The 27486-nt window shown below is 37.2% G+C and overlaps 4 protein-coding genes across 15 annotated transcripts; 2 read left to right on the plus strand and 2 right to left on the minus strand.

Moving 5' to 3' along the window:
* The first annotated feature begins 3372 nt into the window (after positions 1–3372).
* On the plus strand, positions 3373–7801 carry LOC112281525 (uncharacterized). 4 transcript variants are annotated; one of them, XM_073533681.2, is made up of 3 exons: positions 3373–4044; positions 5841–6962; positions 7286–7801. In XM_073533681.2, exons 1-3 carry the CDS (start codon positions 3884–3886, stop codon positions 7413–7415), a joined length of 1413 nt encoding a protein of 470 aa, XP_073389782.1. In that variant the 5' UTR covers positions 3373–3883; the 3' UTR covers positions 7416–7801. The 4 variants fall into 4 exon arrangements, with proteins under 4 accessions (XP_073389782.1, XP_090106055.1, XP_024373916.1 ...); XM_090249929.1 differs by lacking the exon at positions 3373–4044 and adding an exon at positions 4744–4911; XM_024518148.2 differs by lacking the exon at positions 3373–4044 and adding an exon at positions 4967–5429.
* Positions 7802–8751: 950 nt separating this feature from the next.
* On the minus strand, positions 8752–10712 carry LOC112281526 (stearoyl-[acyl-carrier-protein] 9-desaturase, chloroplastic). The gene is made up of 2 exons (XM_024518156.3): positions 10529–10712; positions 8752–10368 (listed from the first exon to the last, which is right to left on the minus strand). The coding sequence occupies exons 1-2, from the start codon at positions 10693–10695 to the stop codon at positions 9279–9281; spliced, it is 1257 nt and encodes a 418-aa protein (XP_024373924.1). The 5' UTR covers positions 10696–10712; the 3' UTR covers positions 8752–9278.
* Positions 10713–17653: 6941 nt separating this feature from the next.
* Positions 17654–21740, plus strand: LOC112280826 (uncharacterized). Of its 6 annotated transcripts, none has more exons than XM_024516698.3 (9): positions 17654–17794; positions 18031–18239; positions 18665–18762; positions 19046–19195; positions 19552–19648; positions 19974–20063; positions 20219–20579; positions 20761–20842; positions 21022–21740. In XM_024516698.3, exons 2-8 carry the CDS (start codon positions 18095–18097, stop codon positions 20804–20806), a joined length of 987 nt encoding a protein of 328 aa, XP_024372466.1. In that variant the 5' UTR covers positions 17654–17794; positions 18031–18094; the 3' UTR covers positions 20807–20842; positions 21022–21740. The 6 variants fall into 6 exon arrangements, with proteins under 6 accessions (XP_024372466.1, XP_024372462.1, XP_024372464.1 ...); XM_024516694.3 differs by having other exon boundaries at positions 20219–20539; XM_024516696.3 differs by having other exon boundaries at positions 18677–18762; positions 20219–20539.
* Positions 21741–25290: 3550 nt separating this feature from the next.
* Positions 25291–27465, minus strand: LOC112281145 (membrane protein PM19L). Of its 4 annotated transcripts, none has more exons than XM_024517349.3 (5): positions 27242–27465; positions 26840–27049; positions 26355–26634; positions 26086–26134; positions 25291–25930 (listed from the first exon to the last, which is right to left on the minus strand). In XM_024517349.3, exons 2-5 carry the CDS (start codon positions 26982–26984, stop codon positions 25736–25738), a joined length of 669 nt encoding a protein of 222 aa, XP_024373117.1. In that variant the 5' UTR covers positions 26985–27049; positions 27242–27465; the 3' UTR covers positions 25291–25735. The 4 variants fall into 4 exon arrangements, with proteins under 4 accessions (XP_024373117.1, XP_024373120.1, XP_024373116.1 ...); XM_024517352.3 differs by having other exon boundaries at positions 26355–26535; positions 27242–27456; XM_024517348.3 differs by having other exon boundaries at positions 26840–27465.
* Between the last annotated feature and the right edge of the window lie 21 nt (positions 27466–27486).

A 27486-nucleotide genomic window follows, 5' to 3' on the forward strand; every position in this document is an offset into this window, starting at 1 on the left:
GAGTGCCAATAAACCTGACTTGTGATCCTGGAGTTGGATAGCTTTGCGGTTGAAGTTCAATTGCCAATTGTACTTGATTGATGAATCCTCGAAACTTTGATCTCGTACCATCAAATTTCTCGGGTAAGGCAATTCTTGGTTCTCTAGTGCTTACAGGGTGTTGTACAATTGGAGAAGGAACGTAATTTGTTGTAGATGTTGAAGGAGCTTCGATCATCTCTATATCCCCACTTTCTGCTATTCTTGTTCTTTAATGTGTTGGTGAATTGAGTTGGTACATTGCAAGCATTAACTCCCTCATTTGCTCTTGCATTTGTGCCATTGCACTCTTCATTTCAACAAGCTCTGCCATAATGACACTAAGAAGAAAAATTTGTTTGATACTGCTCAAGACAAAAGAAAAGAAAGACTTAATAACAAAGAAGATACTAAGAACAATATCAGTTTAGAAGTGAGTAATCCGCAAACTTCTAATATGCTTATGTCTTGTCAAGAGAAAGGGGTAATCCACTCTCACTCAAGAAAAACAAAGCTCTGATATTATAAGTGTACTCTTGTCAATCTGTCAAGGACAAAGACTCGATGAGGAAAAATATACACAAAAAGGCTATCTCGATATAATAAGTCAAAATATAAACAAGTAGGTATATTAAAAGGAAACTGGAATGGCTATTGCCACAAGACAAGAAACTAAAGACTCTTGAACCTGGACTAGAAGCAAGAAAGGAGTTGACAAGAGTGAAGAAGCCTTCACTCTTGTCTCTATATATACTATCTAACTAGGGGCTACGTGGCGACGTTCTATAGGACCTCCAATATGTGTTGACTTTATAGGACACATGCCTTGACTTACAAGGCAAGTTTTTCTACGTGTGGGCCACATAGTTAGCTTGATCTTCAAGCTAACAACATGTGTGGCACATGGCCAACTTGTTGACCACGTTTCTAATCCAAAAAGTCAATTAAAGATACCTATGAAGTCAAAGCAGCGTCTAAGAAGTTTTTAGGAAGCTTCTATATTAAATATTATAGAATTAACTTACTTTTATCTACTTTTACTTACTTCTACCTATTTCTATATGTAATTATTAGCTTACATGATTATGGCCGTGACAGGTGTACATATTCTATATAGATTGTAGCATCTTAGATGTAGATAGAAAGATAAGATTAAGGCCTTAAGATTTTTCTAGGACATCTTTATTAACTAGTAAGCAAAGGTGAGGCTCAAAACCTTGTTTTTTAAAACAAATTATTCCTAAGGTAAAAAAAAAATTACTTAATTTTTTTATTATTTGAATTCTATCATTAAAAATATCTTAATGTTTTCATAATTTTTGGCATTTATATATTTTTTATATGATTAGAAATCTAAAAACAATATATTTAAAAAAATACTTTTATTAATGTAAGATGAAATTCTAATTGATAGATTATAATTAGCTTTATAGTTTATAATTACTTGATTATATTTCTTTTACATGTTTTATATTTATACTTGTAAATTGCTTCTTTTACTTTACTCTATTAATAATAAGTAACTCTTTACTATAAATATCTTATAATTTGGATTAAGACATGAATTTTACTCTTATAAATTTGATTGGGATTTTAGTAGAATTTTATTAGAAATCTATTAGTATTTGATTAAGATTCTTGAAAGATTTTATTAGAATTTAATTAATTTTTTCCTAGGATTTAATAAGAAATTCAATAGGATTTTATTAAGATTTAATTAAGATATATCTAGACTTGCTTTAGAATTTCTTATATCTTTATATTTTAATTACAGTTTTTTTAAAGATTTATTTAAGATTTATCTGAAGTTAATTAAAGTATAATAAGATTTTGTTAATTTATTTAAGATTACCAAAAAATTGTTTATAAACACCTTATGCATTGTTTTTTTGACTAATAAATAAAACTTCAAATTAGGATTAAATATTTGTATAACTAGACATGTAGTATATTCTTAGGCTAATTTTTATATTATTCAACACTATTAAATGTTGTCTTATGTAAACATTAGCTTAAAAATCTATTAGGCATCTAGCTATGGAAGAGTTTGAACTTACTTTGAAGTTAGATTTATAATCAAAAACAATCCACAAAGTATTTTTAAGCATTTTATTGATAATCTTCAATAACTTGAATAAACTTCCAATTATCTTAAATACATCCTATTAACCTTAGAAAAATTGTAGATATATCTTCTCATATTCTAATTAATTTTGAATAAATCTTAATTAATCCATAATAATCATAACCAATATATATATATATATATATATATATAAGAAACAAAGTAAGTACCGTAGTATTTAATTAATATTCTAAATATTTATATCTTATTTGATGCAAAATATTAATATAAAAATATAAAATAAAATCATAGAATTTATTTTATTAATAATTATAATTTAAAATTGAAAGAAATAAAAGCAAGGTCTAAGTTTAACTTGGAAGTTGAAGAAAAGATATTAAAATCTATGAATCATCTATATTTTTTAATTAGATATTTATTTGGATAGTATTATATAAATAAGTATATAATTAGAGCCAAAGAAATGAAGCTGGTGCCAACCTTGGCAAAAACAATTCAAAAGAACTTGAAATAACATATAAAGATATTATTTCTAGTTATAGTTTTTAGAGGAATTGAAATAAAAATCAGAGATTTTAATGCAAGAATATAATTAGGAGTAAAAAATTTATAACTATATTAATTTTATTTAATATGCATATTTCATTAGAAACACTAATATTAAGAAGATAATTAAAAATATACTTTGATATTAGTTTTTTTATTTTATTAAAAAACCAAATTGGTAATTAATCTTTTTCATTTAGATAAACCTTAAAACTGCTATTAAAAAAAAACTCTTTACAATCAACAACAATGTAGATTTTATGTAATTGAATTTATTAGTATTGGCTAAAAACTAACATAAGTAAAAATTTATATATTTACTTAGATAGTTTATATTTTATAGTTATATCTTATATTTTATTTACTTGATATAAATATAATATAGTGGATTTGTTTGCAATTTAGAATCACTTCTATAAAGATTTGATAAAGAAGTCACATTAATTTTGAGTAGTATTTTTTAGCTTAGAGAATAGAAACAACACCTCTATAACATGATGTATATCTTGTTTATTGAACAATAATAGAAGAAAAGCTGTGGGAAGTAAAGTCCAAGGGGGAATGCGGGATAGAAAGCTGAGGTGGCATTGCAAGATGGGGAGTGGGGCGGAAGTCATGACACTTCATCACCAGCAAAGGGGAGCCTTCTCATCACGCACTCAAGCCCTGGCAACTGAAGCATGACCCACCTTCACCACCGCCCCTCAATCCAAACACTCCTCTCATGCCAACCTTGCCTTGTCTCCACCTCTCTCCATGGCTCCCTCACTCACTCACTCACTCACTCACTCACTCTCACACAATCTCACACACACACACACAAAGAAGAAGAAGAAGAAGAAGAAGAAGACGAAATCAATATGAACCAACAGATGTGCAACCCACTCAACTCCCTGTTTTGACAACTGGGTACACCCAGAGTGGAATGAATGAGTATATTCATGTATAGATATTAGATGTGAGATTCAGTTTCTGGAGCTGGCAATGGCATATCCACAAATGGCTGTTGCAAGTTAGGTTAATGAGTGAGTTCCATGTTCAGTGGGTTTGCAACTCAATGCCATGATTGTATCACTAACCAAACTTTTTTCACTGGTGGCGGATCCCGCAGTGGAGAACTGAATCTGGAGATGATCCATTTCCTGATGATGGTCATAATGGATGCTGAAAGAATGTTGCAGTGTTGATGGTGCTCAAGAATCTGTGTGCGGAGGGTGAGAGGTGTATAATGGGATGGAGTGGAGGAATGTGTGCTCAGTTTCATTGTTTCGTGAGTGTGCTTCGGGAGTTCGCCGTGATGGAGGTGCTTCGTGGGCTCCTCTTTCGTATTTTTGCTTGATTTGCAAGAGGGTGCTGGATCCCTCATGTGTGATTCTTGCAACTCCCAACCCGAGGTGAGTGGGCAGTGACGATCCTCTTGTGGTGAGTGTTCGCATGTTGTGAGGACATGAGATCGAGGAGAAGCTGTGTGGCCTCACATCTGGAATTCTGTGAGACCGTGTGTGAGTTCTTCTGTTATTGGTTCCTTTTTCTCGCTCGTATTGCTCTTGAAAATTCGATTGGGTCGACCTGCATGGATTGGGTCATCTTGGTTTTCTAGGTGATTCAATGTTCGGATGGTGTTGATAATTCTGTGGTCTTGCCGGCCCCGATGTTTTTCCATAAAGAATTGTCACGTGGGCGCCTGTTTTTCGCGCATAGAACCAAGGGTAGCAGGTTGGCTTGACCGTAGTAACTATTAAAATTTGTGTTCGCCGATATTCTTCTTCATTAGCTTTCGGTAACGCTCTCTGGCTCCTGACCCCTCTCCGGAGTCGCTGGTTGTGCACCAGAAGATGCACTTGCTGGAATCATTCCCTGTATATCCAGGAGCCGAACAGAATTTATGCCTGTGGATATGTTCTGACAGAGGTATCTAGATTTCATTGAATCTCTGACCCACTCCTCATCCCCTCCTTCTAACTACCATCTCTAAAGTTTATCTCGTGGGTGACGCGAATGATGTGTTTTTACTTCTTTTTTTACGGCGAGAACTCGCAATTTGCCAGCACCGATCCATTACCCAGTCAAACTTTCATCCATTATTTATTTATTTATTTTTCTGCTCTCTCTTTACCAACTTTCATACTTTTTCTTGATTTCTTTATGCTGTGCTACCCCCTCGAACTGCACCTCTGCTGCACCCGTGCACCATGCGTGCTGGAATGGGCTTGTTGGTGTCCACGCTCGATCCTCACCATCGGAATCTTTTTTTGTTACTTGTGAGCTATCACGCAACTTCTTCCGAAATTCCTCGAGGATTGTGGTCTTACTTTAATGCATCGCTTAGCCGTACAACTGTCTTGCTTGGCTAGACGCGATTGACTTGGAATTGATGCTCATGAAGTCTTTAGCGAACGGTCTGCGCAGTCAATCTTCTGACAGCTCTTTTACTTAATTCGTGCTTCCTTCTGCAAACTCTTGCCGCTGAAGCATTTTATTTCACAGATTTTGGTTTTTGTTTGCTGTCGCTGTTGAGATGACGTTAATTCGGACTCGTATTTCTCTTTGGAAAGACTGCTGCAGTTTTCCACTTCATGAAACGCTCGGTTTTGTTGCCTTAAGCACTCGCCATTCCCTCTGAGTTCGTCGTGACTCACCGTGATGCTTGCAAGAATTCGTCATAGTCGAGATTAAATGACCACTCTCATGCACACGAATTCGGTCTATTTAGGACTTCCTAGTCCACGGGAGGCATAAATTCTTGCAGGATTTCGAAGGACTCTCCCATTCCTTGTCGGTAAACCATTTCTCGACGCAAGTCCTCGCACACACTGAATATCATCTGAATATTTGTAGACATAGTAACAGGTTTATTTCAATTGAAGTATGTAGATTACATATGCATCGGTAGAGTACGCTTTAGCCCCAGGTAATTACGGTCCGAGCCCTTGATTGCAGCTGATGGGCCTCAGGAAAGAAGTGTGTCGTGGATCCTTAAAGATCATTGATTCTTGGAGCTGTTGTGTGCGTCCAGAGAACTCTAAGTAACCCATATTCTTGCAATTCACGCCCCATTATTGACTAAATTTGGCTAAATACTTGGTTAATGCCGCTTGCGCACTAGTACCCATCTTCAATTATCAGCGAGTACACAGCTAGATCATTAGCAAGATTGAAGCATAATTTGACACAAATCCTGCACCTGTAGGAAGATGGAAAGGGTTGCCGTGTTGAGGCTGGATATTTCGCAACTGCTGCCGAGGCGAAAGAACGCGGATCATAGATACGAGGAGGATGACACACAGATTGCTGTGCCGAGTACTCTTTCGGATTTCTCGTCCAGTCCGAGAAAAGCGTTTTCTAAAGAAGCATTTAAGGAGTCTCCATTGGGAGAAGTTCGAGCTGCGGTGCCCTTCGTCTGGGAGTCGATTCCGGGAACACCTAAGAGAGACCTGGACACCGGTTCTGTTGATGCAGGTGGGCTTTCCGATGGTAACGAGGAGACCAGGAATCGGGACCTTAATTTATCAAGCAGCTCGGGTGGTCCGGAGAGTCCATCATGGAATTTCTCGAATGACGAGTTTGAATGTAGAAGTACCACTGACAGGGTTGCGGAACCTTCTATGTCTACAACTGAAGAAAAGTTTATCAATGGTCGATCCAAGCCCTTAGCTCTTCCACCCCGGCTGCAGGCGGTTAAGCAGCTAAGAAACTCGGATTTTTCTCGCGCTGATGACTCTTTTAGTGGTTCCTTCAAAGGCTGCCATTCTCCACAGTCACCTCCATTGCCACGGGCGTTGAAGGCAGAACCCAAGCTGATATTATGTGGATTCCCAATACCTGTCGAGGGCGGGCAAGGGGATGTGATCATCTTAGGAATGCAGGAACGAAAGCAGAGACTCAGGTCCTTCTCGCCGTTACGATTAATCAATAGAGAAAGCTCCGAGGAGAGTCATCATTCCTCAGAGACATATTTCTGCAGTGATTCTGTTTCGTCTGCATCCTCTTCTTCTTCTTCTTCTTCTTCTTCGTCTGGAAGTGGAAGTCACGCCGATTCCTATCGAAATCCGTGGGATTCCCCCGAAGAGAAAAAGCACACCGCGACTACACTCAGAGACTTCATGCTTCCATGTGGAGAGCTCGAGGATTCAAAAACATCAGGAATCAATCCGATTGTGCAGGCGAAGGTCAAGCCTCGAATAGTGGAGTCGAGGCGTGAGTTGTTAAAGAAAAACCAGGAGAGTGCATTCACTGGAGAAGCAAAGATAGATGGATTAAGCGGGACACGAGCACCCCAGTCGCAACATTCTCGTTCCATTACAACATCACGGTAAGTTCCAAGTGTATCTCTTGTCTGGCTCTGTCTCTAATGGCCAAAGAATCTTGTATCGAGTTCTAGGTCTCATTGTCAACACTAGAAACCCTGCATTAGGTTCGATTGCATCAACATTTACTTATGTGTCGCCTTCCTTTGCCTGACGACTATCCCATGCATTTCGATGACTATCTCACTTGCAATAGAGGATAACAATCAGGATCAATCTTCTTTTTATGTCCTCCGACTTCCTTCGTCGAGTCCTCTTGGCACATAAGCTGTGATTGGTCTAAATCATGGTATGCGGACTGTTTACTTAAGTAATGCATTCATTTCAGGCTTACAGTATCACCTTCAATTGGTATTCACGGAAAGTCTTCGAGGAAGGAGCATATGGGCAGGGCCCTTTTTGCAAACAGGTTTGGAATGGTATGCAACTGCTTGGGGATGACACCAGATAGTCCTTAAAATCTCCGCCTCACTTACTATAGCCACAAATTGAAGAGTCACCTGCATAATCACTATTAGATTTGCACTGTAATTGCTGGAGCTCCTCAGGGAAACAATCTTGCGCTAGAGAACGCCAATGGCTCAAGATCGGCAACGCTAAAAGCCGAGGGAAAGTTGCACAACGGAATGTGCAATTATATTATCGTGAAACTTTGAGATTGTGTGTTTGGTAGATAAATACAACACAGGTGATACTTCTTTCACTAATGCATTGCTCGAAGTTGGAAGTTATATGGATTTTGGACAAGATCGGGTCGGATGAGTAATGCTTTGCTTTACAAAAGAGGTGCACAGCCTTCTGGTTAATTTTTCTGATGAAATTCGTAATTTATTTTGAGACTCTAGCTGTGGAATCAACATGGTACCACTGACTGATTCTATTCATGGGATCTGAGAGGTAAGGTTATTTGTCTGGTAATGTATCCTGAAGAGCATGCTTAGGAATCTCCCATGAAGTAGAGGGTGACTCAAGTTTTCTTTTTCCCCGTTAACAATAAAACACCAACTTCATCGTTAAGCAGGGAGTTTAAGTGCTCAAGATCGCTGATGCAATTTTATGCGGAGCTCTTTTCAAGTATTAAGATATATTCATCAAATGCCATTGAGCAAAACTTACAGAATAAATCCAGAATGCGATAACATTATTAAACATTGTCGGTATAATGTCAATATTCCAGTAGGCCATCACAAAACTGGAAGTATTCATCTCTTTCGACTTCACAGAACCCAACCCAGTTCCATGACACCCCTGAGATCTGGTGAACTTGAAGCCCATTCTTGTGGTTGCACAAAATTAACTTAGTTTGAAATAAAGACAATGGGATGCAGAATTGGTCGCTCTGGGGTATCTTTACAACCATTACACCTCGCAAAACACATCGTGGGTCCACATTAAGTTAGGGCATTTTGGAAATATCTCCAGACCACTGTTTAGTTACAATGTGGATAGCTTCGTCATGGCAGCAAGTCGTTGTCGAAGGGAGAATGAGATTGATTAAGTCTGAAATCTGGACAGCTTGTGGTCATGGACAGATTCCCTCTTTCTTCGTGTATGCTGAAAACTAATTTCTATAGAGAACCATTCCATTTTCTGATAGTTTCTGCATCATGATGGACAGTGCATGCTACCAGTAGCAATTTTGGGTAACTCCGACCATGCACAAACAATACCTCAAAAGTTAGCATGTTGATACAATGAGAGTTACTTAAATCTGTGGCTTCCCCAAGCACAGTCAGCACTAGCCTAATAGCTCTCAAAAACATGAGCAGAAGACAACAGAAGACAAAAGCCGTCTTACTTTTAAATTTGTAGAGTGAATAACCCCACACACGAATCAGATTTTATTAGGTCAGAGAAACCATCAATTGGATATTCAATTTATTCGTTTGCAGGGCCCAGGCCTCCACATCCACTCACTCATTCAACCAACTTAAAGGCTGAGGACTCACTTGACACATCACCCATGCTCACAACAATTTGATTGGTATCTAGAGTATGAAAATGACATAATATATATGAGATGTCATCCCAACTAGCATAGGCATCAATGCAAAGAAATCCACTCTGGACCTCTTCGAAAACGTTGTGCTCTATAGTATAGTTGATGATTTCTAGATCACACCATTCCTTCCGAAACCATACTGTTCAGATAAAATTCCACCTCGTCATGTAAAGCGAGCCACAAGCACAGATATTATGTACACAGCCTCAAGTATGTTTCGCTTCAGATGTAGCAATTCTGCAAAGATAAGAGCCTAGTTGAATCCAGTTTTTGAAGCATGTGATGAAGCTGCCGAGGTAAAAGCCCAAGTTGGGCCTGGTTACAGTAAATCAACCTCTCTGCGGTGAATCCAGCTGAAGGGCTTTCGACGAGGACTGTCCCTCTTCGCCCGGCTCTGGGATCGCTCCGCCAGCCTGTGGATGCGCGCGGGCAGCTGGCACACAAATTCTTGCGCCTGCTGGGCTTCGCTGGACAGGTCTGTCAAGGATTCGACATTCCAGACCTTAATTAAATGGTTCATAATGGAGGCGTAGTCCAGGGCTGTGTAGACGCCGCAACGCTGGGCGACTGATGCGTAGTCGTCGAAGAGGCTGCGATTCGCCCCATCATACATGAGGTGCGCAGGCATGGTGATTTTTTTCTTCATCATGTCCTGGAAGGAGAGCATGGCGCCGTTCGGGTCGAGCTCGAAGATCTTGCTCATGATGCGGCTGTAGGCAATCTCGTGCCGCTTCTCGTCTGCGGCGATGGTGCCGCAGATGGAGGCCAGCTTGTGCTCGCCCAATTGCTTGGCGTGGCGGGCAGTGTTGCCGTGGGATATAAAGGTCGCGCGCTCTTGGAAAGACGTGTAGACGAATCCGTTGTAGGGGTTTTGGTCAATTTGGGGCTCCATGCCGGACCCGATCAAGTACTGGGTGGTGCTCTCCACCATGCGCATGTCCACTCGGCCGCAGAGGTAGAGATAGCGATTTAAGAGATCGCCGTGGCGATTCTCTTCCGCTGTCCATGCGCGGATCCACAACCCCCACGGAGTATTACTGCACCCCGTTTGGTCTCGCACGCCCTCGAATGTGTTGAACATCGTTTGGTATGTCGGCAGCGCTTCTTCGGTGATCATATCGCCTACCAGACAGACCAGGTAATCGTCGGGGAGCTCCTTCGCTCGCTCTCGAAGTTCCCGCACTTCCTCCAGGAAGCTCTCGGAGGAGCTGTCCGGGAGAAAGTCCTGCGGTTGCCATGACTTTGCGACGGGTTTCAAGAGAGGGAGAAGGTTCTCCTGCGCCCAGGAATCCATCGCCGCGATCACCTCCAGATTTTCCACTGGGATGTGCTCAACTTGTCGTGTCCGCAGCCGGTATGACGCCGCATCATCCCTAAGGATGGTATTCACATGAGCTTCTTGCTTTTCTCTAATAACAGAAAAAAAAAATCCATGTCATTCCACATGATGTTCACATGTCGGACGCAAATAGGAATTAGACCACCAGCCATGGCTGCTTAATCCAGGGCAAAAATTCCTGACCCCAATGTGTGCACTAAGTGGGACCTAGAAATAGGCAGAGAGCTCACCTAGGAAGAGAAGCGGTCATGCTCATCTTTAGCGACTTCCGCCTTCGCACAGTTGATTTCAAGTTTAATGGCTGGCTGCCCTCTTCAAGCTTCAGCCTTCCGGCGAACGAAGATGAGGATGCTGCGGCGATGCGCATTGGCGATTCCAGGAGCCCCCTGGACGCCATTGCTTATATTTTGTTGCTGATCAAACGAAGGCAATAATAAAAACCAGCCGTGTATCGTGTCTCACGCTAGAAAAGTGTTCAAGAGTTGGAGACACTTCCAACAACTTCTTCTCGACGGCTGCTAAAGCTTCATAATCTCTGCCGAACAGTGCAATTCCCTACAGGCCGAAAAGGTGTACACAAGTGAGCAGAACCGCATGACATTCTCGGTCTCGCCCTTCATCAAGAATTCGCCTACTCTACCAGTGCGGAAATCCACGAGTCTCACCACCAACGACGCCCTTAATCTGTCACCGACCTTCACAACGAGCTCCGCTAAACAAGCGCCAATATTCCTCATGAACACGAACCCCGCAGAAACTACCAGACGCAATGCACGTCAGTATAATGCAAACGCAATCCAATCCCTGACAACAAATTCACGAAATGATCAACAGACAACTCCAATGATTTCAGCTACTCAGCGGCCCTTCACATCCCCCCTCCCTACAAATTCACCATGTACCCAAACATCGCCACTCCACAACCAGCTTATCGCAATCCTGACCCACAATGCCAGCACCAACAGACCAGTAAATGCCAGAGTGCAACCACTTCGGTGAGAAACGGGGCACGACACAGCGCAGCGGCAGCAGCTACACCAGTGAGCTTGACACAGCAGCAATCGATGAGGGAAGGCCAGTTAAAGCTCCGAGACTTGTGACGAGAGAGTAGTATCGACGCCTTCAATGCGAAAGGGAAAGCAGTGAGTGGCAGTGATTGGGTGCAGCGCATGAATTGGGAGGAATCGCCCGGACTGGGTACTTAATATTATGATGAATTTTGCTGTTGCTGTTGCTGTTGCGTGTGCAACTGCAGGCTGGGTGCCGCTGCTTTAATCCTGCACCTCCGGTGGTGTCTCTTGCCTTCTGTTTGGACCAGCTCTGACTGACGCCACCTCCCCTCCGCATGTGTACCTTCAAGGTCAAAACCGCCCTCCCTTCTGTTCCTTGTTTTTGCATACCTTTTTATGTTATTGCAGTTTTTCTGTTAAAAAATAATATTAACAATTTTTGTTCTAGTATTTGTTTGTTAGTTGTAATCCAGGATTGATTCTGGAAATACAATTCCTGTATCTAGTTACTAGATTCATCATCAAAACTGCAACGAAATGACCCATTTATGTTGCAAGCACAGGTTCGTTGTGGGCGAAACTAGAGCACTAGCTATAAAGTAGCAGTTGACTGGTAATACATGCTTGTTTTAAGAAAAAAAATTATGAAATTAAGTTTTATGTGGCTCTTAGTGGTCCAAAAATGTGGGGGTGTATTTTACTTATTTTATTCCAGGTTAATGGAAAAGGATTTTATGAAGAAAACCCAAAGTTGCATTGATTTAGATTTGTGGGGTTACTTTCACATTAAGGAGTGGCAGTCAACACGTGTGTAAGAATAACTTAGCGTAAGTTACTGGCAACTGCTGCCTCTATTTTCCTCAACTAGACAAGTGAATTCTGTATGTATATTGGTGTTGTTTTACAACAAGATGGACATGGGACCAGTGTACATCTCTCTTCCACAAATTGACACTGCCAATGGCCACACAGATTTTGAACAGACTGTTTTGAGTGAGATTCTACTGATGAATCTTTACAGTACAAAATATGACAACATTTGATACATATTTGCATTTTAACTCTTGGGTACAAAGAATGAACTTAAATTTCCAATTTGTAAAGTTATCCAAGGTCAAAGTCATCACCATCAAGTAAAATTCCCTTGAATGTGGCAAGTTGGGTTGCAGGTTTCTTCTGTAGACAAAATCAATGGCGCAAACAAATTAAATAGCATGTAGACAATCAACCACAATTTCAGCTATAAATAGGGTACCAAATACTTTGAACTCTGTTGGCTGCAGAGCTGTGTTAAGTCCTCCACCTTGTTCCTGTTCCCAATCTCATACTCTATAGCATATCAGAAACTGTGATCTCTTGTTCCTAGCACTTTACACCCTTCTGCTTCAATAAATAAAATAAAAAATAGAATTGTTAAATTGACCCAGGCATTTATTAAATCAATCCACCCTTCATCATTGGTTGCGGATCCAATCATTTTTTTGATTGGTTTTCAACCAATGCAGATCCAGCCGTGGAGAATTTTTTGATGATGCTTAAGATGGGTGGGTTGATTTTATAAATGCCTGACTAAATTTAACAATTCTCAATAAATAGGAATAAAAGAAAAGAAAAGAAAAGGTAAATAATAGGAGGTAATCTCAGTTGGATTCCACTCATAATTCTTTTCAGATACTGGTTTGTGCAAAATCTTCTATTCCTAAGTATATTTGACCACAATAATGAAGGCTGCCAAAGAACTGTGTGAAGAACAATCTCTTGAATGAGGGTCATGGAATTGTGAGAGTAGGCATCTAAATATACACCTCATTATGGAGGAAGATTCCGGAGGGAACATCCAGTAAACCTAAGCTGAAACGATTAGTTAAGAGGGATAAACAGAAACTATTTTTTTTGACAGAACTGAAAGCAGTCTTCTGGATCAATATCACACAACAGAGAGAAAGACTGTACCAGGGATCAAGTTACTCCTGGGAAGCATGCAATTGTTGGATACATGAGGCCTTTTCTGTTGTCTTTTAGATGTGAACAAGGCCCCCTGCACACACAAACGCCTTTTAACTGTAAATGAGGGATATTCTAGTGTTGATCTTGCGTTGAACTCAGTGTGGAACAAGGTGGACTAGTGTAGACCAGCTGACTGGGTGTAGCCACAACTAGTGATAACAAACTCGTTTGATTGTCAATTCATGGACCAATCGTCATAAATTTCTCAGTCTCTTGTCAAATTGCTATATCCTTCAAATTAGTAGACTCTTAAGGTTGCCAGAATCTCATTCAACCCTGGGGTGGGGGGTAGCTTGGGAGCATGGGTAGCCAACTATTGATTCAAATCCATTGGAATCATTTCACACACACATTCGACATGGTTTCTTGAAACTAAAATATTAATGGTAATGATAACAAATGATGCATTTTGGAGCTGCAATGGGAATTTTAAAGAGTGAGTAGGGTCATAGTGTTTTATAAATCTAGATGAATTTAGAAATTTATAACTTGGGTTTATTTTATTTTTATTTTATTTAGTTTACTTTTATTATGATTTTAGAGTGTTATAGCATTATATATATTTTAAAATTAAATATTAAGTTGAGTTAAAAAAAACTAAATATTAAGCATCCAAGGTTCAAGTTGATTTATTTCTGTTTTAGAATTAAATGCTTAAATTAACTTTTTGAAAGTGAAAATTCTCAAGAAATGTTTCAAATGTGTTGAGAATCAATGTAGTAATTAATTGCATGGTTATTCACAAAATTTGGTGGAAAATTGTTTATTAAAGCTACATATGACAATGAAGGCTCGATTAATAGAAGCTCAAGAACAACAAAAAATCAATAGAGATGCCTATTGCTAATAACAACCTTAATTCTACATTGGCAACAAGGTCTAGTTACTTTGTTGTAATATAAAGATTATTTGCTCTTGTGACAAGTTTGATTATTGTAGGCTTGGATCATTTTTTATTCATAAATAGATTAATCTAATTGAATATCAATTATACCTACCTAAATCTATGAAGATCCATCTTATATTCTATATATCTCTTCTTTAGCTATATGAGATAGTGAATACATTGGGAAGAATACAAATGACATCTCTTCTTATAAAAGTGGACAACAATCAAGAATTTTACATGAAAGAGGTCATAGATTCAAGACTATGCCAAAATAGGTTGAAATATCTTGTCCATTGGTGCACATATGATATTAGTGAATGCACATAGGAACAAATGCAACAGAAAAGATTAATATTTTTTATCAACAAGATTATTTGTGAATATACTATAAGCAAAGAAGAATAGATTGGGATTACAAAGTACTATATTTATATTTGGTATATTGAATTTTAATACCGAATTTGACCTATTAAAAATAAATAGTTTATAGATAGTAATATAATAAATAAATATCAATATAAATATTTTATAAATTAGTAAATAGTTTAATATATATTTTATATTTTATAATATATATACATATTTTGTGGATTTTTTTAATTAAAAAAAAAAACATGTTCATATATGTACATAAACACACACATACACACACATGTATATATATATATATATATGTGTGTGTGTGTGTGTGTACGTAATTTTTTTATATTTTAAATGAAAAAAATGAACTCAATATTACATTAAATTTATAATCAAATCCAGATGTAATAACAAGTATTTATTTGAAAAGTTATAAATGCTTCAAACTAAAGAAGTATGAACTAAAGATCATTGTCCACATGGTAATCAATTTCCAAATCTAAAATGTCAACTATTCGTGAGTTGTCAACTTCATCAACCAACAGAGTTAGGTCGTAATTATCTTGATAAGATACTATAAAAAGAAAATACAAATAAAAATTACATAAATTATTTTTGATGTCATAATGTACAAAAAAAATTTAGTTTAACCTCAAGGATTATTTGTTATAGTACTAGCTTCACTACTTAATTTTGTTACAAATTACAAAACTTATGCTCCAATACACTTGTTTAATAAATAACAAATATGTCATTATCATTTATTATTATTATTATTATTATTATTTTGTTACTTGTAATGCTTGCTTTTAGAATCCTCAAGATATACAACCACACAATGTGCATTTCAAAAACCAATTAGAACCCATTAGAACAAAGGTAGAATATAATATTAAAATGACAAAGGTTTTAATTTATTTTTATTTTTATTTTAATAATAATATAATCTATAAATAAAATTATAATCTAAATTTTACCATAGACATATAAATACAAGGACATTATATTCTACATATTACATACCAACAAAAATCTGTGTTATTGGGCACACAAAAGCTGTAAAATGATCTGCTCTACAAATAGTAATCTGTTGAAGATGTCTTTGTCTTACACCTAAGCTTCCTTATCGTGTACATATATAAGATTATTACAATAGAACACAAAGGTATGTAAGTGATTTATACAGCCATGGCAATTAAAGACTTTTTACTTAGAATCTTGTTTCAAATTATACATTATATTATGATAAATCCTTCAAGTAAAAATATTGATTTCTAAAAATTTAATTCAAACAATAGTGTTTAATAACATGATGATAGTGTTTAAATATTGAATCTGGGATTTACTCTACTTATATACATACATACATACATACATACATACATATTCCTTTATTTTTTTAGTTATATAATATTTTATGTTTTGAATATATTTATTTTTTTAATTATTTAATACAATATTTATGAATTATGTACATAGAATAAATTTGTAAATTTTTTAGTTCATATTTTTTATATAATAGATTAGAATTTATTGTTTGAAATATACGTTTTGTACATTATTCAGTGCTATACTTTTGCCTCGTATTATCCATATTTAAAGAAGATAAATATTTACATGCTAAATTTGTTTCAAAACAATTTTTTAATATGTTCTTTAAAAAAAAATATTTTATTGTAATACAAATAAATAATATTAATATTTTTTCATTCCTAAATCAAAATATTTTAAATATAAAATCGGCAAGTTTTCAATTTTTTTATATAACCAAATATTATATTTTAGAACTTATGTTGTAATATATAAATCAACTAAAAATAAGTATAAAATAATGGTCTTCATATTTTCAACGTATATTATTACCCATTTTTTAAAATTAATTCTATACACGGATGTTTTAGACAATTTTAATTTTTAATTTTTTTTTTATCTATTACATGTTTTTGTAACAAAATTGACTTTATTCTTTGGTATCATATAAATAATTTTTTCTTTTTCCTCTTCATTCTATTTTAGAAGTATGAGTGTCAGTAAATATTAAAGAATTCGTTATATATATATGTATGTGTGTGTGTGTGTTGTTTTGTTTTTATCTACTGCAATTCTATGCAATGATGCTTGGGCACTACAAGTAGGTTGTTGTCTAATGGTTTTTAATGAGGTGAAAGTTTGAGATGGTTGAGTACTTTCTTGCTCATTCTATATAGAGAGATACAATAGAATATTGTTTGAATATTTAGATGCAGAAGCTTTTGACTCTCAAAATTTCAATATTTATCTTCATTATAATTAACAAAAAATGGATTAGAAAAATACTTATCTAATATAAATAAATGACTGTGTTTGATTCAAGGTTATTTTTTTGTTATAACTCTGTTATAAATAGAAGTTATGCTGGGTTAAATGTCTAAGGAGCCCAACTTTAATTCCATACCTTGTACAAAATCCATTTCCTTCTATTAAGTTTATTCAATAAATCTAATCCTAATGAAAATTGAGAGGTACTTTGTAATGCATCATGACCATGACAATATTCAAAAATATCTTTCAAAACTTGCAAAGTGCACCCAACTCACATGATCATTTTGTCAACAATGTGTCATTTTTTTTTATGCACCTCATTCACAAATACACAAAAATTAAAAAGAACTCAAGCAATGAAAATAATTCTTCATTTGTCTTCTTTTTATTATTTTTCTTTCCAAAAACTAATCAAGCAATACTTGATGTGATTTCTACAAACATTTCAACATTGTAAGAAACTCACATCCATCTTCATATCCAACCAATGAAGCAAAATAATTTTTTTGTTTAAATATCCCAACCTTTGTAAACAACACCAATATTACCCACGTGGGAATACCACATTGTTTTGAGTGATAGGACCCTCTCGCATTGGAGTAGCGTGAAGTCCAACGATTGGAGGTGTAAGCCCTAATTAAGAACATTAATTGGTAGGAAGGAACATCCAAACATGGAATAATGCTGCGGTGTGAACACACGCAATCAAGTTTGTGACAAGTTGGATGAAGTAACGGATGAATGGTATATCATCCATCGTTCAACGGCAACGCTGTCACTGAAGCGAAACAGAGGCGGTACCCATGGCCTCGCCGAAGTTAGTCCCTGTGGCCATGGCCATAGCCATCGCACCCTTTCAATACTTTTTTTGCCGCATTTTTTGTTCCTCAATTTTGTATCGTATATGGCAAGTGGTGAAGGACCCGTAGGTGAGTTCTGCTTAAATCGAATTAGGATTGCTACGGTGCTTTCGCTAATGGTTCATTATTAAAAAATCTTAGGCTTGAAGTGCTGTGTTCCTTTGCTTGCATGGCGATGCAGCGGGTTGAGCACCGCTGCGCTTGCAATAGATTGTCCGTCTTGAAACCGGTGCAGTCCTTTTGCTGAATTAGAGAAAATGAGCTATTAATATCCTGTGATTTTGTGGTGCTTGGTTTGATCGAAGACACACGAGGTGAGGTCGGATGACAAGTAGAAAAAAGTTTGGGGGAGGAAGGAGATAATTGTTAATGGCGTTGCAGGAAGCCGAAGCGCTGCAGTTGATGCGTGCGGCGCTTGAGAACCCTCACGGCACTGCGCAGGAGAGGAGTCAAAGGTTATTGAAGGCTTGGAGCTTCTTACGGCGCTCGGCCATTCCGAATGCTGATGGAGACGGTATATTGCTTGCTTGGAGATTTGGTTGTATGATGTTTGATTTTATTTTTTTCAAGTTATGCTATCGAGGTCCTAGAATTGTTCTTTCCTTGATTCTGCGTGTGAACTACTCATTTGGAAGCTTTTGTCGGAGTATGCCGGAATCCTTGTGTACATGTTTTTTTTAATACTAACTGAGAGAGTTGCATCGCTAGGTTTCTCGTGTGATTTTGATCGAATCTGATTGTTCAAATTGGCTATATTCCCGTATTATTTATCAGGAATCCCGTTAGAATTATTCCACAATTCACTCAATTTGAACGAATTTAATTTCATGCTGCCCTCGAATCTGTAAACTTGTACCTGTGCCTTCAGGGGTGTAGTTCACTTCTTGAGGTGCAAAGTGAAAAGACAACGGTTAGTTTATTAACTGACCTTGCATGCAGCTGGGCTAACAGCCAAAGAGGAAAAGAAACGGTTGAAGGAGGACAGGAGAGACTGGAGAAAGTTGAAGAGGCGAAGACGTGAAGAAAAACGGGACAATGTACACAAACAATCCGTCGAACAGTTCGTTTCATGCTCTCGTTCATTTCAGTTTTTTTCTGTAGGCTGATGAGGCATTCGCAATCCAAACATTTCGGCAACAGTCTGTTGCAAACTAGTCATGCGTTATTTGGTGTTTTCAGTTTGTGTTTTTTGTCCTCACTATATACAATTTGTTTTTTTTCAAATACGCTGTTAATTATTTACTATTATATTCAATAAGTAGTTTAATTGAAACAATGGGAGCTTAACAATGATCATGACATCTACTATTTGTCGACCAGGATGAAGAAGAAAAATTACTTCTTTACGCTGCACGCTTGGGAGACGTTGAACAGATTTCTAAATTATTAAAGTTGGGCGTTTACGTTTCGTGCAAAGATGATTCAGGATATTCTGCACTTCACTGGGCGTCGCTGTACGGTCATATTGATGTACGTTCTCCTAACTTTTTGCTCTGCAGTTTGGAGTTATTTGATGTAATGAAATGAGGACATTGTAATTACGTTCTTTACTTTTCTTTGAGTCGACAAGGACCATTTACACTTGCCTACTGATCTCATGCTGTACACATTCACGATTGTGATTTAACACATACTAAAGCTGGAGAGTTAGATAGTTTGAAGGCCATGATCTTTTCTGCTTCTGAAATTTGAATCACTCGCACATGACTAAGATGATTTCAATGTTGGAAGAGTAATGGTCTTTTGGGCATGGTTTCAGAACTTTATTTCGTTTTGTTTGGAAGCTTCATTGAGTCAAAAGTGAAGTGAGCTTGAGAAGAAGCTAGGTGGTGAGGGCACTTTTGTGTGCAGGGGCGGGTGATGGGAAGCGCATAAATAGAAAGACTAATTCTGGGAATACACCTCTTCATTTTGCATGTACAGGTAAGTGAGTATGTGCAAGTAAATTCTGCAAACTGGATATTGTCGACTTTTAAGAATGAAGGCAAACTATATTTTTGTTATTAACGAAAAAATAATGATAAAAATGAAAATCGAGATTGTTCATCTAGGTTCACAGTTTCTTTTTAATTTTTTAATCTGTTTTTTTTCTTTGTTTTTCTGTGTTTGTTTTGTTTTGTTTTGTTTTGTTTTATTTTATTTACTTTTATCTGTCCAGCATAGTTGTTGAAAAATGTCTGTAGTTAATGAGATATTTGTTTTCAAATGCGCAACTCACTTTCATATCCATGAATGTGTTAAATCTTAGGGCAACATGCTGAAATAGCAGCTCTCTTACAACTTTACAAGCCTGATGTTTATGCTGTCAATGAGTATGGTCAAACTCCTGTATCCCTCGGTGAGTGTATTATTCATTTATATTATGCCCAGTGACGTTTTCTGGATCGTTGGTGTCGACAGCAGTGCCATCCTTGAAATTAGCTCTGCTCATCGATTTATGAAGTTTGTAACAATTGGTAGGATTGACTTCGTACTGAATGATGATTTGTTCAGGACTCAGGAATCTTGTGGGCAAGATTGAGAAAGAACAAAGATTGGCAGAGATGCAAGCTCTCCGCAATCATTCTCGTTTGAAACTTCTGGTTAGTGAAAGTGACTTTGAACGACAAGTCAATGTAGGTGAACACGGGCAAAATACTTCAGAAACAGAAATCCTTCAGAAATGGGAAGCGTACCAAAGCGCATGGAGTGAATTTGTACGGAAATATGGGAAAAAAGAATCTGGTATATCATCATCAGTTGGTGATGATGGAAAACAAGAAATCAATTTTCAGGATGTTCCGTGGCCATTGATGAGCAGGAAAGGAAGCGAAGGTACAGTTTGCTGTTTAACTAAACCAGCCCTGGTCTTTAGGTGTGTTCTATTTTATATCTGAACGTCCTTTCTACATTCTTGAGTTCTATTCAACAGTAATTAATTGTAAACAAATTCCACACCACGCTTTTTACATGTTCAGTTCTGGAATATTAAGTTCTTGAAATTAGACTTGTAAGTTGCTGATCGTGATCACATTACCATGTGGTTATTTGAACAGTTGGAGAAGAGCTTCTGCTGAGTCTTCTTCACATATCTGGCAATGACCTCCACAGTCTTATCCAACAAGAGCGTCTCCGGTGGTCAGTCTTTTACTTCTATTTTTGAGTGTATGTGTCTTGTAATGCGGTCAAAAGCCTGCGTGCAGATAGTGTACATGTTCATATCTTCGTCTCCTTCCACAGACATTTTCTTGTCTAAAACTTCATAAATGTCAAATGAATGGGCTGTTTTAAATTTTGAGCATTGTCATTGTCGGCAGGCACCCTGACAAATTCATCCAGTTATTTGGCAGTCAGTTGTCAAATTTGCACAGGGATGCTGTCCTTCTGGGTGTGAAGACTGTGAGCCAATTGCTGAACTCTTTGGCAAACGAACTATGCTCCAACACTGAAGAGTCAAAATGCTAGAGTATACACGTGAAAGGCTTCTTATTTGAAGTCAGGGTACCCGTTCTGGTTTCTTCTTCTGTGCCTCATACAGAAATCGAGGATTTCTGGAATGATGATTAAGTTCACACTTTGAAAGAGGGAGTTGGTTAACGTTGAAATGAAATTCTGTGCCGTTCCTCTGAGCACACCGGGTTCCAAGCATTTCTTATTTTGGTAGGATTCGGGATTGTCCTTACTGTGAAATTACATCTAGAATTTTACACTCTTGGTTTCTCTTGAATTCGATGATCTTCTTATCATGAAATTCGGCACTTCAGGCCCGAGTCAATATTCATCTTCACTTCGCAGAGGTGTTAGCCATGCAGAACACTAATCTCTTGTTGACTTGCGAAGGTTTCTTCAAGACCTTGTTGCACATCTGCTGGGTGCCTTTTCTAGAGTAAGCTAATTCGTTTTAGACACGCCTATGTCACGATAGACACAAAACATTTTTGTTAGCAACTTTGTTAACATTTCAGCCCCCTTTTTAAAAATATGTTTTCAAATGTTTTTCTATGTTACAAAAGGAGTGCTCTTTTATTTGTATTCATCTTCAAGTATCACTCTTTTATATTGACAAGTTTTATTGAATTATTTGAATTGTAGTTTGATATAGTTGTTTTCAAATTGGATAGGTTTGTATTTGTATTATTTTGTGCTCATTTAAGTGGCCATTTGATTTGGGTTGTCCCTCCTATTAGAAATGCCTAACTTAGATTATCCATTGGTTAATTTGCCTTCTCTTAACTTTGATTGTTTTGTTTCAATGTAGCATGTTATAGGATGCTAGCTTAAAAAAAATGTATTTTTTGATAATTTAGAATTAATTTCTTGCATATTACAACTTTAATTTGTTTTCTTAGTGTGTATTAATTAGATAATTCTATCATTCGAACAAATTCAAACAAATCTAATATAAATTGATGATTAATTTTCTTTTTCTAATTTGTTTTGGTGATTTTGTTTTTGGGATTAGTTGTGGATTTTTGTTGCCTTCTTCAAATTACATTGTTTCTTTATGGCCTAAATCTATTAGCCTTTGAACACCCTTCTTTAGCATCTTTATTGTTTTTTGATTGTTGAGAAAAATATTTTAAAAAAGTATAAATGTAAATTGTTGTGGTTAAATATGTTTGTTAGTACTTGCTTTGTCTATAAAGATTTTGGTTCTTGTAACCACTAAATTGATGTATATGTCATTGTATAAAAAACTAATACAATACTCTGCATTCATCTATTATTCTTGCTTCTAAATACTTATAACATTATTCATGAGACTTCTTTATATTATGTCTTACAATTTATATCATTAGAAAACACTCCATGCTAAATCAAGTAAAATGGATTTTTATTGCCTAATCTAACAGTAGTGTTGTCTTCAATCTTTTTATTGGTATCAAAAGTATTTAACTTAGAGTCATATTTTAATAGAGCAGAACACCTTTTTCATTGTGGACAATCAATAATGCTTTAATAAAACACCTTTTTTTTCTATGCTCATTATTTAAAGATTTTAATGTATATACCTACAAAAAGCCTCCATAACTTTAAACAAAAGATAATTTTGATTTTTTTTAATAAATCATGTATGAGCCAAACAATGTATAATGTGTTAAAACAATCATCACAACAAGTTCACCAAATCTTTTAAAGAAAAAACAAAGACAATGCTTGTGATAAACTCTATCTAAAATCTAAATGCACCAAATTATGGAGCATATATTTAATTAAGTGGAGCATGAAGAGAAGCATTTAAATGTGTGCAAGCTTGGGTTGAGTTGAAGATGTCCATCCAATCATTTTGTCTTATAGACCTATATAATTTGTTAGATGCTTTTAGATACATTACTAATTAATTATCATATATTTATTTTTCTATTATTAAATAAGTCATAAATAGATTTTTACAAATATAAAGAGATTTGTTTAAATATCTTAATTATATTTTTTTATTAAAGAAAATTGTTAAGTAGATAATAAATATTTAGACTATATATTTAAGATATTAAATAATAATAATAATAATAATAATAATAATAAATAAAAATGAAATTAAAAAACCAAATCACCAACTTGTTTCAAAGTTGAAAGCTTTAAAAAAATTATATTAAAGTAAAAATTGGATATATTTTTCCACTTCATTTTTTTGCTACATGATTTTAAACATCATTATTTTTCATTTAGCATAGAAGTATTTAAACTTTTAAAAGATGTTCATCTAAAATTTGAACTCAATCTAAGTACTCAAACGAATTTGGATGATTTTATAAATATAATCAAAATTCCATCTTTTTTGTTGCCAAACTTGTGTTTTATAAGTGCAAAACCTTTTTTTTTAATCTTTTAAAAGCTCATTAAAATTTTAAACATTCTAAGATAAACCAAATTCACTTCCAACATCAACACAATGCCAATTTAAATGGCAATTTTTATATTTCTACAACAAATGATGCACCTAGCTATTTTATGATATATAATTGTATCTCTAAATTTTAGAAATATTGAAAAGAGTGCAAAAAAGTTATTTTATCTATCCTCTCTACTATGTCAAAGGTAAAAAGAAAGCAAATTCATAATGTTGAAACTTTTCCACACTCCTTTGAAATTATTGAAATTTACTCTCATGAATTGGACCGCAAAGAAATAGATACTCAACTTTTTTGGACGGCATATCTGACGGGTTTTCTTCAACACATTTTTTCATCTATGAATGTATATTCAGCAATTTGAATAAATTTTTATATGTTCACCTTTGCCCACACTTGCCTACCTACAAAATTTTGAACTTAGGGCTAACGGGAGCAGAGATCAAGTAGCCGTAGTGAGAGTTGGAAGAAGCGTTCAGGCAAAGTGCTAGAAAAAAATAATTAAGCACTTAAAAGGAAGGACTAAAATATAAAATATTATAATTAGTCTATCATTCAAGTGGACAAAATCAAACTTGAGACCAATCCAAATCTACTAAAAACCTGAATCATTGACACCAACCCTCTGAATTGATGGCTTTGATATACAAACTCATATTATATATATTAATCATGGGCATTGTGCCAAACAAAAATCCACGTTCTAATATGAAGCAAGGTACTACATAGTTACCTATTCCTCAAAATCACTTGAATTGACATCCAAGTGATCAGCCTCAAGTTTGCACACCTTAGGGGTCTTTGCATGAAAAAAAACCGCATCATAGTGTGTAAATCTTCACGACCACCACCTGCTCGCCGACCTTCCCGAGCGCGTCTAAGAAATTCTGCGCTTAGTGTACATCGTGAGAGTTTGGACACCCATCTTTCTGTAACTATTTCATACTGACGCTGCCCTCTCTCCCCGCCCAGTTCTCATCCGTCGTCACTGCAGTGGCACCACTCTCGTAATTAATCTCCTCTCCCTACTTGTCGCTGCACTACCCCGTGCCACAGAACGACGGGCCACAGAACGACGCGAAATTGATGCTTTAGGCCACAATACCAATAGCGCATACTAAGGCACTCTCATTCCTATTCCCTTGTTGTCATCAAACTCCATGAACTCCATCCCCAATGACGGCAATTCCATTTCCACCGTAAATCAAACATGCAAAGCCATCACTAACCCCCACCTCACACCTTAACTAACAAACGGTCCCACAAACAATGCAAAGTCACCGAAATCTCAACTAAATAGTTTCTCAAACTCAAATCAGCCACCAACAATTCTTTATCTTCGGATCAAACAAAAATCCTCTGAACTTTAGTCTGGCAGCCTACATGCTCGAGCTACCAGAAAAATACATGAAAGAGGCAGCAGAAATCCCACAATAAAGTTGATTTCATGCGAGCCGAATCGAACGCATGCTTTGTCCATGGTACCGAAGTGGAGGTTTCGCTCTGGAAAAGATAGTGAAGTGTCCGCAATAATAAGCACAGTCTATGGTAGCTATCAGAATCAAGAAGAAACCATCTCCTTCCTCTATCTCCCCTGTCCATTCTCCTTCCTGATCTACAGACTCCAGCAGAACAGTATTTGCAGCCGCAGTAATAACAAACTCCCAGTTAGTCACAGCTATTTTAAAGAAACAAGAATAATTGCCACGACAGAAAACCACGCGCAGCCATCCATTTGGATACAATCGCTCAATAAGATTGGGAGATGAATTATTCATCACCATCGTCATGGAATTGAACTGAACAACTTTAGCCAGCAACTCTGGGCAATTTCACTGCAGATGCCTGTCCCCGTCACATTGTTTACAATGCACAACGCTCAAGCCCAATAATGCACAAGCATTGAATGGCGTATGCTCGTTTTCCTGGTTACAACTTCGTGGTCAGGATGTACTTGTGAACGTTACTGAATGCATGGCTACGGTGTCAAAATTCTATTCACGATGAAATCACTTCACTTGAACACAGCATCGACTGGGATGATGAATTCTCAGAAACCGAAAATGTTTCCAAAGAGTGAATGAGTTTCATGTGCTGAATTCTCTCTTGCATTTTGGATATAATTCAGTAAAGCCAGTCAGACTAAGTGATCAAAAGTGCCAGGAATCCTACTATCCTGCTAAACGTCCATGCCAGCTTCAACTCCAGAATCTCTCCTATCTTCGAAAACAGTGTCGAACTTTTCACGAGGCTCTCGTTTGGAAGAGCTGGTGTAAGCAGTGCCTTCTTTACCACCTAGGGCTGCAGCTTGCAGAGACAGCAAGTAGTAGAATTCGAAGAGGGGCAGGATGACGGTGAAACCCTCCACCACTTTCTATGGCATGAAAGCAAAGATTTCTCAGCATTTCATGCAATCACTGCTTGAGTAGCGTTCAGCAACAGGGTATAACACTGCAGATTTAGTCCAACCTATTCTGGACAAATAATTGATTGAACCAGCCCACAAGATAGATAGGAGTAGTGACCAACCAATTTTGTTGAACGCGTAGCCCCAACATAAATCTCTTTGCAAGCAACCCTGCGTTTCAAGAAGGTAATCATCAACTCAGGCTACTCCACAACCAAACAACCGATCAATCGATGAATCCTGATACATTTTCTTGCACACATCCGAAACACACGAAAGAATATTTAGGATACAGATAACGCAATTGTTTTCTTGTGCAATCTGGCTTGAAGGATTTCAAAACTTTAAAAGCACAAGCATACCGACTTGAGGATTAGAACATAACCCTTACCCTGCGGCGAGAAAGCTCAGCAACCAGGCAATCAGGGCAGCAGAAACAGCAGCTGCAAGGCTATCAGTGCGCCATACGCGCAAGTGATACATGCCTACACAGATCGATGCTATTCCCACAACTGAGGCCACCAGCACAATAGGAAGAAAGTACAGTGCAACCATCTTGCCCTCCACATTCCCTGCTCCCGGAAGCCAAATGCCCTCGTTTACAGAAGGAACGTATGGAACATTCTCATCAAGTGGAAAATAAACACCAGGGAAAAATTTAATGCTGCGTACTTCAAAACAACCAGGAAAATCATGAGGTTTTAGAATAAATTCTTGAAACACTCTAAATCGACATCTATCATAGTTCCCCCTGGCCTTATCCACTTTTTTAGCGTCCGTCAAGAGCAAACTCAAATCCACTACCACGTTTAATGTCATGACAACGTCAATCAATCTCCAACCTCTTCAAAAAAAGAACAAGTTCTTGAAACAAACCTCCGAAGTCAGTGCTGTCCGTTGAAGCTCGGTCCATGTTCCTGTTGAAGGCCCAACCAGCAATAGCTGCATTGATAATACGCATGATGACATTAACTGCCAAAAGCGCGCATGAGATTCCCCAGCTCACAGCTAAAAAGGCCATGAAAAACTAGTCACCTCCAAACGAAGCTCGTCCACAGTTCTTTCAATCTCCAGAACCAAAACGCTCTGCCATTTCAAAGAAACAACAAACACTGACGAGATTATACCTGGAAGCGCTTTGCGACCGGTAATTTGGACACCTCTAACGATACACTTCCACAGAGATGGCAAAGACACACAACAAACTCTTAAAGAAGCTCTTAAACAAAGTCACGTAGCTGCATGTAAGCATGTCCTGCTAGAGTCCGGAGAGGAAACCATGAGATGAAACGCTCACAAGCACCGCGCAATTGCGGTGACAGAACGATCATTGGGAGGTGTTGTGAAAAGTTCAGCTGATTCTTCCGTCCGTCGAAAAACGATCACGAATCTGATAGCGGAAAGAGAATCCTCGAGGGAATGGTGGCCTGTGCGCGCACACGAGAAGAGGCCCCCGCGACGATGCAGCGGAACCATTGCCAAGAAGAAGAGGTGTCGCAAAACCATACTCCCTCCCTCCGCCA

The sequence above is a fragment of the Physcomitrium patens genome, chromosome 4 (genome assembly GCF_059467195.1).
Source record: "Physcomitrium patens ecotype Gransden chromosome 4, ASM5946719v1, whole genome shotgun sequence".
Taxonomy (NCBI): Eukaryota; Viridiplantae; Streptophyta; class Bryopsida; order Funariales; family Funariaceae; genus Physcomitrium; species Physcomitrium patens.